The sequence below is a fragment of the Limulus polyphemus genome, unplaced genomic scaffold (genome assembly GCF_000517525.1).
Source record: "Limulus polyphemus unplaced genomic scaffold, Limulus_polyphemus-2.1.2 Scaffold3162, whole genome shotgun sequence".
NCBI classification, from domain to species: Eukaryota; Metazoa; Arthropoda; class Merostomata; order Xiphosura; family Limulidae; genus Limulus; species Limulus polyphemus.
The window spans coordinates 23,893-36,354 of NW_013668772.1; the positions used below are offsets into that span (position 1 = coordinate 23,893).

The 12,462-nt window shown below is 34.3% G+C and overlaps 1 protein-coding gene across 5 annotated transcripts in view; it reads left to right on the top strand.

Moving 5' to 3' along the window:
* The window catches only part of LOC106468783 (F-box/WD repeat-containing protein 1A-like), a 61,540-nt gene that overhangs the window by 7,526 nt on the left and 41,552 nt on the right, over window positions 1–12,462 (top strand). For 3 of the 5 annotated variants that reach the window (XM_013929224.2, XM_022397148.1, XM_022397146.1), the window contains exon 2: window positions 8,294–8,516. In XM_013929224.2, coding sequence (XP_013784678.1) covers window positions 8,294–8,516 — 223 coding nt within the window. Of the gene's footprint in view, window positions 1–2,819; window positions 2,865–8,293; window positions 8,521–12,462 lie in introns of those variants that run through there. The other 2 variants (XM_022397147.1, XM_022397149.1) reach the window with 2 other exon arrangements.

The window sequence follows — 12,462 nt, forward strand, 5'->3', positions numbered from 1 at the left end:
CGCACGGGAACTTCCCCCCCCCCACCCCCCCACACACACTAAAAAAACTTTTGTCAGGGACTCTGAACTTGGTGATGAATCACCTCTTTCAACCTGACAGGGTTGTACCGACAGAGTGGTCTTCCTGCCCCTCAGGTTTTTTGTTGGGTATGTTCTCAGTTGGACATGCCTCTCATCATTGCCTTCACCACTCTCAACACCACATTTCCCCTCTTCTGGTCCCTAGTTCCTCATTCTTTGCCCGTAGTGGTTAATGTCTTTTTGTATGTCTATCCTCCTCTTAAGTTTTTTTCCTTCATGTACTCCCTTTGATATATGACACTCCTTGTTTGGCTAGCATAACTTTGCTTCCCTTTGCTTCATTAATTGGCATCCAGGCCTTTTCTTCCTCTACTGTATTTCACACTGCAGGCTAAAAATGCCAACTGCTGGGTATATTCGTGTGGGTAATAAGGTATTTTTTGTTCTTACGACTGAAATCGCCAGTTTTCTTTTCCGAATATTCAGTTACGTTGTTCTTGTTCAACACACATGGAGTTATTCCTCGATCGGCCAATAAGTACGTTTGGTCAAAGGACGGTTGAATAGTTTATCCCTATTTCTGATTGCTGGAAAGACTTCCTGTTGATTCAACAGATGTAGGTTATACCAGAGGGTGGGTTATTTATGTGAAAATACAGTATTCCATTCCTTCTCTCTTCCAGGGTGATGTCCCTTCATCTTCACGTGTGGGATTTGTTCAGTTCACTGCCTGCAGAGCTAGACTCCAATCCTGTAGTTTTTTTATATCTCATTCCTGTTGTCCTTCATCGCTGTCTATCAACAGAAGTGTTGAGTTTTTCGACGTTGATCTATCAGTCTCTTCCTCCTCCAGGTCATCCTACTATAGCCACCCCTTTTAGCCTTTTTTTCACATGGTTGTTCAACCATGCATTGTTGGTTTGCACTATTGCTGATTATTGGACAGCTTTATCAACTACATTTTGCCTTTCCTGTTACTCTCAGGTTTTATCTTCTCCTGTCCTCTCCACTTTGTTCTGATCATTCTTTCTTCACTGATCTCCTTGTTCTATTCTCATGCCTGACTGAGACTTTGATGTGGCTCTATGTGTTTATTATTCTATTTTTCTCTGAAGATATTTTCTTCTTCTTGCCTGTGATCACTTTTGTTTGGATGTATGTGTCATCAATGCTTCCTTCACTTTCTTTCATTATACTTACCTCTCTGTCCAGACCAGACCTTACTTCGTAAGACTTCAGCTGCTTGGGAAGGTGGTCATTATTTCATGTTTTGTCACATCATATTTGTCAACTATCTCACTCTCTTCATCTCATTTTTATCAACCCTCGGATGAGTTCCTTCATTCTGGTGTGTGGATGAATCCACACATGTTCTTTTCCCATTATCGTCTTCATCTTGGATGTTTCAACACCCTCCAGTCTCTGATCTTCAATACAACTACATACCTTCTCTGAGAAGGGTAAGTACATTTTCCTTTTCATTGACCTTTTTCCCCTTTTATGAGATCCTGCCAGGTGGCTGGTGTTGTGAAAATCTGCATTAAGGCACTGATAATGGAAAATGTTCAACCAATCTGCCCTGGCTCTATCAGTGCTCACTGTCGAGATAGGGTGCTCAGCAAGACTGCTAGAGGTATCCTTAGCATATCAAAATTACTCAATTGCCTGATTCAGACCATACCATTCCATGGACTATCCTTTGAAAGGCCAGCACCAGGGAAGTGGCTGTCCACTTCTTTGGCTCACTGTTACTGGCCATTAAATATAGTTTCACAGCCACCCATTGCACTGTCTCTGATAAAAGACCTTTTTGGCAGGTGGTCCAGTGGGGGATCCAGGCACTTCTCCAAGTCTCCCCAACATAAATTCTTCCTTGCCACATAGCAGTTTCTAGCCACTGGGATGGGATGGTGGACCTTGGAGAGTTCCCCACTGATTGTGTATAACACAATATAGTGGGAGTAGAGAGGTAGTGGCATTGTTTGTGTAGTGCAGGTCATCCCTAGTTTGCTCTCTTGTGAACTGGAAGTCATATTGACTTACACAGTTGAGAAGAACAGCAAAAAAGGGCTTTCATTACATGTTTAAATAACTAACCTATAACTTCTTACAGCTGAAATAGAAGGAACTACATCACACCATGACAGCTGAGGTTCGGATACAGTGATTGTCTGAAATCAGTGAAACTACACTTATATTGAAGTACAGGGTCTAAATAATTGTTATATTGTTAAAAACAATTTTGACTTTTTCCTTGGGTAAGGGGGAGCTGTGAGTATTGATTTATGCTCAGACAAAAATCAGAAAATTCACAAACTAATGTTTTCATATGAAACTCACTGAAATCAATCCAAAATCAAAATTTGTGATTTTAAATGAAATTGTATAAAATTAAGTAATTAAAACTTGTTTGTTAAATAAATGCCATCTCTGAAGTTTTTTAAATGTATGGAAGAATGACTACAACTTTATTTTCTATATTTTTTAATTAAATGGTGTGCTTTAGCTCTTAAGGCAGGATGTATCCATAATAAAATACTGTGATGAATATATTGATGATAACATTAAAACTTGAAAAGGTAATATATTGGGTGTATGATTATCTATAACTTATGTGTAAAAAATGCATAAATACAACTGATAAGTATACATTTATAGACCATTATGTGGTTGTATAGTAAGAGTAAAGGACATTACCACATTTATGTGTAGTTACCAATCATACAGTGATTATTTGCTTTTATGTTTAAGCCAGACAAAGCAAGGAAGCTCCAATGTGTAAAGCAAAAATAACAGAACATGCAGACAACAAACTGTCCTTCCACACCCACACTCAAGGAAAAGTAAAAATTCAACACGTCCTTTATTTTTAGGAAACCATAAAATATGAAGTAAACAGTATATGCAATATATGTTAAATTTATTGAAACTGTCTTCCATGTTGTAGGTCATAAATTATACAGAAGTAAGCCATATTGTAGCTCATTTGTTTCGATTTATTTTATCAAAATGTCTTTGCTTTAAAAAGTGAACAAATTTCTTGCTGTTTTCTAGTTTATTAAAATTTGACATATCTGTTTGTTTGAAAATGAAAAAAAAATCATCACTTCATTGTTCTGTATCATCTAATGAATCTGAATAGCCTGATAGTTAATAGTAGTGTGTTACTTAACAAAATAACTAGTCTTTTTATGAATATTATTGTACACCTTTAGATGTATGGTACTTAATATTTTCTTATAAATACTGTAAAAATTATAGTGTGAAAATATACTTTGCAAACTGCTGGGCTTCAGTATAATAAAAATGAAAGGTAAAGATATGTCATATTTTGGAAGTTTGAGTTTTAAAAAAATGTGCATTACTAACAAGTAATTAATGGGTTAACCCTTTAGCTTTTTGATAGAGCTGAGAAAAATAATGAAACTGAAATCAGTACAATATTAAGTTCTTAGGCTTATAACATATTAATACTAGAAATAAATGACCTCATAACACCAAAGTGTTGTTATTATTTAACCCTTTCAAGATGGGTTACAGGTGAAAGGCCATGTCATCTCGTTTGTTGACTCGTATGTTATTGAACTACTATTTCATGAATTTATGTCATTAAGTTTGGGATCAAACTACAGATTATAATTCAAATTTTAAAACAACACATTATCCAATTTGTTAATTTAAAAGTAAATATTAGAAAAAACAGACAAACATGATTTTTGTGTGTCACGTAGTATGTTGAATGCAGCACTGGTTCAAATTAATGTTGACTTGCATTCAAAGTTTTATTGAACTACTATTTCATGAATTTATGTCAGTAAGTTTGGTATCAAACTGTAGATTATAATTCAAATTTTAGAACTATACATTACTCAATTTCTTAATTGAAAAGTAACAATAAAAATACACAGATAAACATGATTTTTGTGTGGTATGTTGAATGCAGCACTGGTTCAAATTAAATGTTTGTGAATTCAAAATACTAAATCTATAGTTTCATACAAATTAGAAACTCAAATTACAGATATTGAGAAGCTAGAATATAAAATAAGGTTTTATCTTTTCTATTTGCTAAGATATTGTTCATGTAATAAATCAAACACAGTGGCACCCCATTCACCTCCTTCCAATTTTGGAAATGCTCCCTTATATACACTTATTTCTATATATAACATGAATAACCAATCAAAAGCTCAGAATACCCCCCTAGTGATTTTTCAGCCTTTCTAATGTGGCTAGCACCAGTTGTTTCTTTTGAAACCAAGATTTCAATGAGTTAGGTTGTGTCTTTAGTCAGGTTGAAATTTCATATTTTTTTTAGAGTAAAATATGTCTTAGTTACTAAGCTTGATAAATTATAGTTAAATTCTTTAGGATTGATGAAGTAATTTATGATTTTTAGTTACTCAAATATTTATATATATATATATATATAATACCTAAAAAAACTATTTTGTTTTATATCTTCCACATGCAAAATTTTAAAAGGCTTAGCAACCTATGTTGAGCAGCAACTGAGTACAAAGGTCATAACAAGAAGAGATAATTGTTTGCTTTACTTCTTCATTTACTGTTCTATCTTTTAGAGAAAATATGTTTAAGAACTTATTTCAAAATAGCAATAATCTATATATACATATATAATGTATAATAATTGAAATGTGATTAGTCGACTAAAACACAGCAAAGACAAGTTACTTTGTACAAACCAAAGGTCAGTTTTATGTTATTTGATACAGTATTTGATGCATATGCACCGCATCATTGTAACTTCTGTACTGTTAGTCAGGCATGGATGAAAGGTCAATATAATAAAAATAATAGATATATAATGTTATGAGATTTAAGCTATTTTGTCTAAACATATATGTGTTTGTGTTCATTCTAGAATGAAAGTAGCATAATTTATGTTTATTTCCTAATTTTTTATGGTGGTTGTAAGATAGTTCAAATCTACTGAACCTGTACAGAGACTATTTACTGAAAATAACAGATAAAGTATAAAGTTTTTTCTTAAGAAACATTTGTTAACAATCCGGACATTATAAAAATTTCACATATGAAATTTCAAAAGTTTCTGATGCGTAAAAGTATTTTTAATGTTAAAATGAAAATTACTTTGCATGATTCATCGGCAAGATGTCAAAAGAAAAAAAAGGCATGAGAGAAACATTGCTTTACAAACCTTAAGAATTAATAAAAAGATTAGATATTTTGCATTGTAATGTTTACTGATAAACTGCCAAATTTCGTTAACTTTTGCTTACCAACTTAAAAGTTATAGCATGAAACTATAACAAGCACAAAATGGTTACAAGGTCATCACATTGACTGACCCCATAGTGAAAGACTTAATTAGACACTCAACATTTTGCTTTATAGCTTCTTCAGGAGTGTTCACTAAAACACAAACCAAAATTGACAGTACAGAGCTTCAAATCTTGATGCCACTTGTCAAGTGCCATTGTTTCAAAAATGTGCATAAATATTACGGCATAAATAACAGCAACTCTATTACCCATATAGACACCACTGAGTTGGAGATATAGTTTGTTGTTAAAATGAAAATATCCATCATGAAGGATGAAATTTAAGATTTTTCTGACAGTGTCAATTGTCAATCCGTACATCTCCAAATTGTTTGTGATTTGGCATGAATTCACACACTGCATTGATGCTATCCTCTGTTTGTATAGATGGGTAGAGAGCTACAACGTCCAATGTAAAGAGTATTGTTGTGTTGATCCCTAAGGGAGGTACATCCTTGATTCACGATAACAGGTCTTTATTATTTAAGTGTGCTGTAACGTAATTCAGTAATAGCACCAAAATTTTATGCAAAAGCCAAGACAGACTTTTTGTGTTATATCATGTTTATATTCTTTTGCCATAATATTTATGCACGTTATTGAAACAATGGCACTTGACAAGTGGCATCAAGATACTAACCCTTGGCCCTGGTCTTTGGTTTAGATACATCGATAACATGTTTGGACTAGAGAACCACGGTCTTCCTTCTTTAATATAATTTTTAGACTTTCTAAATTACATAGATCCCAACATCCAATTCACCCTGAATCATTCAATTGATAAGAGGAGCATAGATTTTCTTAACATTACCTTAAGGATTGACAATAATATACAATCTACCTTGTTTCACAAACCAATAAGAAAACCTCTCTTCCTTAACTTCAACTCCCATCATCCCAAAGCTTCCAAGAAAGGTGCAATTATTGGAGAATTAAACAGAATCAATCACAATTATAGTGAAATAAACAATACACACTCCGAACTAAAATCACTTCTTCTGAGCAACGAATATGCATCTTTTTACATCGAACAAATTTTCAAGGACTATGGCATGCAAAAATCTGCATTGAACTTCCAACATGAAAAAACACAGATAAATAAGGGGGGAAAAAACAATTTTCCAAAGATAGCACAAAATATGTTATTTTAATAACACCTCTAATTGGAGTTGCTATCTTCAAGAAAATAAAAACTATAATATAGAAATTTGAACTGCCAATTAAAGTTCTAAAATGGCCAGATCCAACACTAAAAAGCCAACTTTCAAAATCTCAGTACACTGCCATACAATGTTAGAAACCCAACTGTCTTACAAAAACGTGTTTACAATCTAAAGATGAGTGTCTTATCTCCAGTGTTGTTTACCAGCTTACGTGTAACATTTGCCATCATAAGTATATAGGAGAAAATTTTGAATGCAAGTCAACAAAGGTAATGACATGGACTTTTACCCATGACCCATGTCAATAGGGTTAATTCTTGTATAAATAATTAATCTTAGTTTTTCATTTTTGACTGTACTGAAAAACAAACAAACAACAGAGTAAACAACATTACAAGAGTCTAATGAATGAAATATAGAACTATGTGCATTTTTAAATGTTTTATCTTGGTTGTTCTTACTTGACTCTGCTGTGTTAGATGTCATGTTTGATACTGTAGTGGAACATTTTTACTGTCTCAAGGTATGGATAGTTATACTTATGGGTGTTAAAGTAAAAGTTAATGTGGAACCTTAGTATTGATAAAATCTTTATTGCCATTATATACATTAAGGATTTTGTGACAGAGTTTTGTTGTCATTGTCTTTTGTATTACACTAAGGTTTGTTCCTTGTGGTATGTTTTATCCAGAGCTTCAGAAACATTGTACATTAATGCACAGTGCCAAAATATTTAGTAAGTAGATGATTTCCCTCAAAAATGAAACATTTTTATAAAAAATAATATTCCAAATCTTAGTAAATGACAGGCCATACCAAATGATGTTACTTACTAGATATTTTGATTATCATTGCTTATTGGCAAAAAGATCATTTCTTAAAATTTATCACACCATATTTCCTTCACCCCTTTATGTTAACTTAGCATTAAAAAAAATGAGCTAAACACAACACCTTCATAGTATAATGACATAATCTTTGTTGGAACTACTATTTTCTAATTGAGAAACTATTTTAAACACAATACGTAGTTTACAAAGCTTCAGCATTTGTATGTGATGTGGTAACCCAAAGCTCTGTATAATAGTCATTGTTTTATTTATTAAACTTCCTCAAGGTTTGGAGTTTGTGCCCCAAAGATTTTGAACACTTTTCTTTCTCTTCAACATTCTTTTCACCATCTTTATCACAACTGATGATAAACCATCCTTTGTTTTAAATTTTCTGCTTAAGCGTTCATTAAAAAATCTCATTATGAAATTTTATTGCAGAGAGTTTGCATATCCAATATTTAAGTTGTACAATATTTTGTTGAAATATGATTAAAAACTAATAGTAACTCTTAAAATACTAAACTGGCTCACTAAATTCAAATTGGCATACCACAATATTGGTTCAAGCTGACTAATTCTCTTGACTAATTTCCAATAATACTCTTATTCTGTTGAGGTGGTCATGGACTGCTATGCTCAAAAATATCAGGGAAATTGAATTTAAGCAAAAACTGTCAGTGAATTGTTTCAAGGGCTAGTGCAAATCTACAAATATTGGGAGAGAGATGGTAATGCTGATTAGTTTATTTTGACATTTGAAGTCAGTTTGTTTGTCTTTGAAATACTTATATCAGACTTGAATAAAAAATATATGAAACTATTTTGCTTCAACATAGTTTATTTAATATCTGTTATAAATGTATTATATGTCAACCAAGTCTTAAAAGTCTGCAACAAGAAGCATTACAATAGCTATTCATGACCTCATTCCAAACTGGAAAGTTTATATAAGACCATTTGTTCATTTTAGGTACCAATGACTATTCTCTATGAAAATCCCATGCGAGAAGAACCTTCCCCAGAATATCTACAGGAAAAGGAAATCTGCTGTGGATATTTTGAAAAGTGGAATGAACATGATCAGGTAGAATTTGTTGAAATTTTACTCTCCAAGATGTCACACTATCAACACAGTCATGTTAGCTGTTATCTTCGGCCTATGTTGCAAAGAGACTTCATCTCCCTATTACCAAGTAAGTATATAAGACACTAAAATGTAGTGCTTTCACATAATTGAACCAAACTTTCCTGATTATCATGTCTACATACGTGCTACTTAACATGTTACTGTAACCACATAAAAGAAAATACCTGGAATTGAATATCCCATCAGACTTCTCTCTCTCACTAAATATGCTTGCATCTTTTCAAATGATCATGGTGAATGAATAGTCTTGTGTTTTTCAGAATTTGGAGAATTACCAGTATTTCATCTTGGGAAAGAATAAAAATAGTTTCGAAGAGGAAAATCCAAATCATAATAACATTTATCTTGAAAGTTATAAAGAAATTATAGTGGTTTTGCTTGAAATGTTTTTAGAATTCATTGGTGATGATTAGTTGATGATATTTCTAAAATTGCCTAAAAAAAATCCTGTGACTTAATAATTTCAATTAGTGTAATTTGTCATTAGTAGGATGTTCAATGAATGTTTTAAAAAATATGTTTCTAATACAATATCTTACTTCTACTCACAAAAAGTTTTCTCGACTTATACTGCTCTCTATCAGCACAAATTTTCATTTGCCACTAGCTTTGATACTAACATGCAAAAAACTATGCAGCAACCCTTCACTGATTTCGCTCTCCAACTTTAAAATTCTCTCAACATCCAAACATGATACTGAACTTCTAATAAAAGAAATATTACACATAATACGGAGATGAAAGTCTTCCGGATATATCCGGAAATCTGGATATTTCTAAAAAATCCTGAAAACCTCCGTTTTTTTTCCGGAGAAACACATTTTTTAAAATTATTTATCGGATTTTGGTGTTCCATGCCATAGATAAGCGTTTATGCAATCGCGCGGTTTGTTTACATTCGGCGACAGGGCGCCGCCATTTTGTAGTCTCGCAATGCTTGCTGGCGTGTACGAGACCTTGAAGTTTGCATTATAAGCATACTTTTCGAGATAAAATCTCGTTCACATGACATGAAGTTTGCATTATAAGCATACAAGGTCTCGTACACGCCAGCAAGCATTGCGAGACTACAAAATGGCGTGCTTTAGAAAACGCGGTCATTCTTTTGTGTACCTTTCTATTGAGCGAGACAATTGAAGAGCCTTATCTATTCAAAGGTGTTTACCGAAGTGATAATAGATCAAATGAAATGTACAAACAAGTAGACAGGTCGGTGGATATTCGTAGCATAGAAGGAAAGGTAAAGAACAAGTCCAAATGGTCGTGGCTGGAGGAAAAGGATGTAAATGGTGACTTTTCATCCCCCCCCTATAATGGTCACAGTGAAAATCCAAAACATAATCACATAAGATACTACGGAGAGTTCTTAGTTGATAATATATTTTCAATTCTTCACTATGACTCATTACACATAGCTAAATCCCCATGTACACACACACACACACATGTATATATATGCTGAAAAAAAACTAAGTCCTGACCTAAAGAAAATTTGCCAGAATATCCCCATAGGTGCTTGCCTGCTCAAAATTCCCCCTATCAATGGTCACAGTGAAAAACCAAAAACAAATTAAATCAATAAGATACTATGGATAGTTCTTAGTTGATAATATATATTTTAAATTCTTCACTATGACTCAATAAACAGAGCTAATTCCCATGCACATCGATAGCTGCTTTAATTGATTTGCCGTCTTGATCAGTCATGTCATTGAATGATAATTAAGAAATTATTAACGATTTTCTAAAACTCCAGTACAAGAAATGATTATAAACTTTAATAGATCTATAAAGTAAAATTTACTAACCACGTGCATACTGCATATCCTGGCCTGTCCACTTTCCTCACAAAGTCCGTTACCAGATGACTCATATTTGAGCAGGTCATTGCACCTGTTAAAACAAAAAGTAAAATTTGTATTCTCTGACACTTGTTATGTAAATATTTAAAGGTCCAAAAATCCATTTGCTTATTTCTCATTATATATACACACACTGTGTATATAACCGTGAAAAAACTTAAGTCCTGACCTTAAGAAAATTTGAGCAGAATATCCCCATAGGCGCTTGCCTGCTCGAAATAAAGACCTCCTAAGCCATAGTAAGCGTAAGAAGCACATTTAAGCTTGAAGAATAAAGAAGACAAACCAGAATCTTCCTGCAGTTTTCACAATGCAAATGCAATGGAGAAAGGAGCCACGAGTACTACTTGCACAATGCCTTATGGGGTTGCTGAGAATGTTCACAGTGCTGCTTCTTGCTCAGCCAGTCAGATCCCTCTAGCAAAACCGATCATTAGTTTTCTTGATAGGAAATCATATCAAGAGGTTTCTTTATTATCATTCATGGCAGAACATTCCCTACCATTGTCCATGTCTTCACATCTAATAAAATTTGCTCAAGAGTTTTCTTGTGACACAAAAGTCACAAGTGCCATGTCTATGGAATGCATCACAGCATCCTACAAACTCAGAGAAGGTTTAGGGACAGTTCTCCACAAGAGGTTGGTGTCAGATCTTCAGAAATATCCCTTTTTGATGAACATTGACGAGTGCACAAGTTCTAACAATCAGAAGGTGCTCAGTATTCTAGTGAGCTATTGTAGTGATGAAGCTGGTGAATGTGTGGCCAAGCATTACAACTCTACATCTTTGATCAGCGTAAATGCTAAGAACCTCCACAAGTGCATTGACGATTACTTTGTCAAAGATGATATTCCACACAAGAATGTAGTATCAATGCTCTCTGATTCTGCCAATTACATGAGAGGGAAAGTGAGTGGTTTGGAGACACTTTTGAGGAAGAACATACCACACTTGCTTGACATCGATGGTGACACATGTCACTATATTCATAATTCTGTTAGGATTTTTTGTAAACAGTTTGGTCAGCATGCAGAGCATCTCATTGATGATCTCCACACAGACTTCAAGTATAGTACAGATCTGTTGTTTTATCTAAAAGACTTATGTGCTATACTTGGTAAGCCATTTCACAAGCCTCCACAGAGGATTGCACATCGGTGGCTATCAGCCTACGACACGGCCAATACAGACATCGAAATGATGGATGCATTCACCACAATGTACTTTGCCTGGTTACCTGTAGATATGAAGTCAACATACGATGTGTATGTGAACTCTATAATCAGTGACTTGTGAGCAGAGATGAAGAATAAGGTGAAGAGAATTCAGCATCTTTGCCAGCAGAAGGGGTTGACAGATGATGGAAAGAAAAGGAAACTGAGAATTGTTGAGAAGATTTTCTATCAAAGAGAGTGGACTCTAGGACTGTTGAACATGTATGTGTCAGTTTTACCTTTGTTCAAATCGTTTGTGTTGATTTTTTGAACAGAATGAGCCATTGTGCCATCGTCTGCACGACAAACAGGCAAGCCTTTTCCGTGACTTTCTTGCCTGTTTCATCAAACAGCCGCACCTCACTGATGTGTCAGCTAGAAGATTGAAGGAGTTAGATGTTAGCAACAGCCACCTCCACCACTCATCATCAAACATATATGTTGGGAACACTGTTGATGAGATGCTGCAGAACTCTGACAAACACAGCAATCTGTCTAAGAAATTTCTCCCACAGATGAAAGATGCGTACATGGCTGCAGCGGGTTACATGCAGAAGAAACTGCCACTGAACAATGTACTGCTGAAATGCCTTTCAGCCATCGACCCAAAGGCACAGGGACATTCCCTTACAGCTACACATCTTAAGAAGCTGAAGGAGTTTTTACCAACAGTTCTAAGTGATGTAGAAAAGGATCCGTATTAGAGAGAAGTCTCAAGAATACAGACAGATCCAACCCTACCTGGGATAAATGACAGCACCCGACTGGATCACTAGAACAGTCATTTAGCATTATGAATGACCTCATTGATGCTTAATCAAACAGGATGGCTGTGCAGACATATTCTTCATTTCGGAGTGTGAAATATGATTTAAAAGCATAGAACACTAACAGCCTTGGTCATTACCATAGG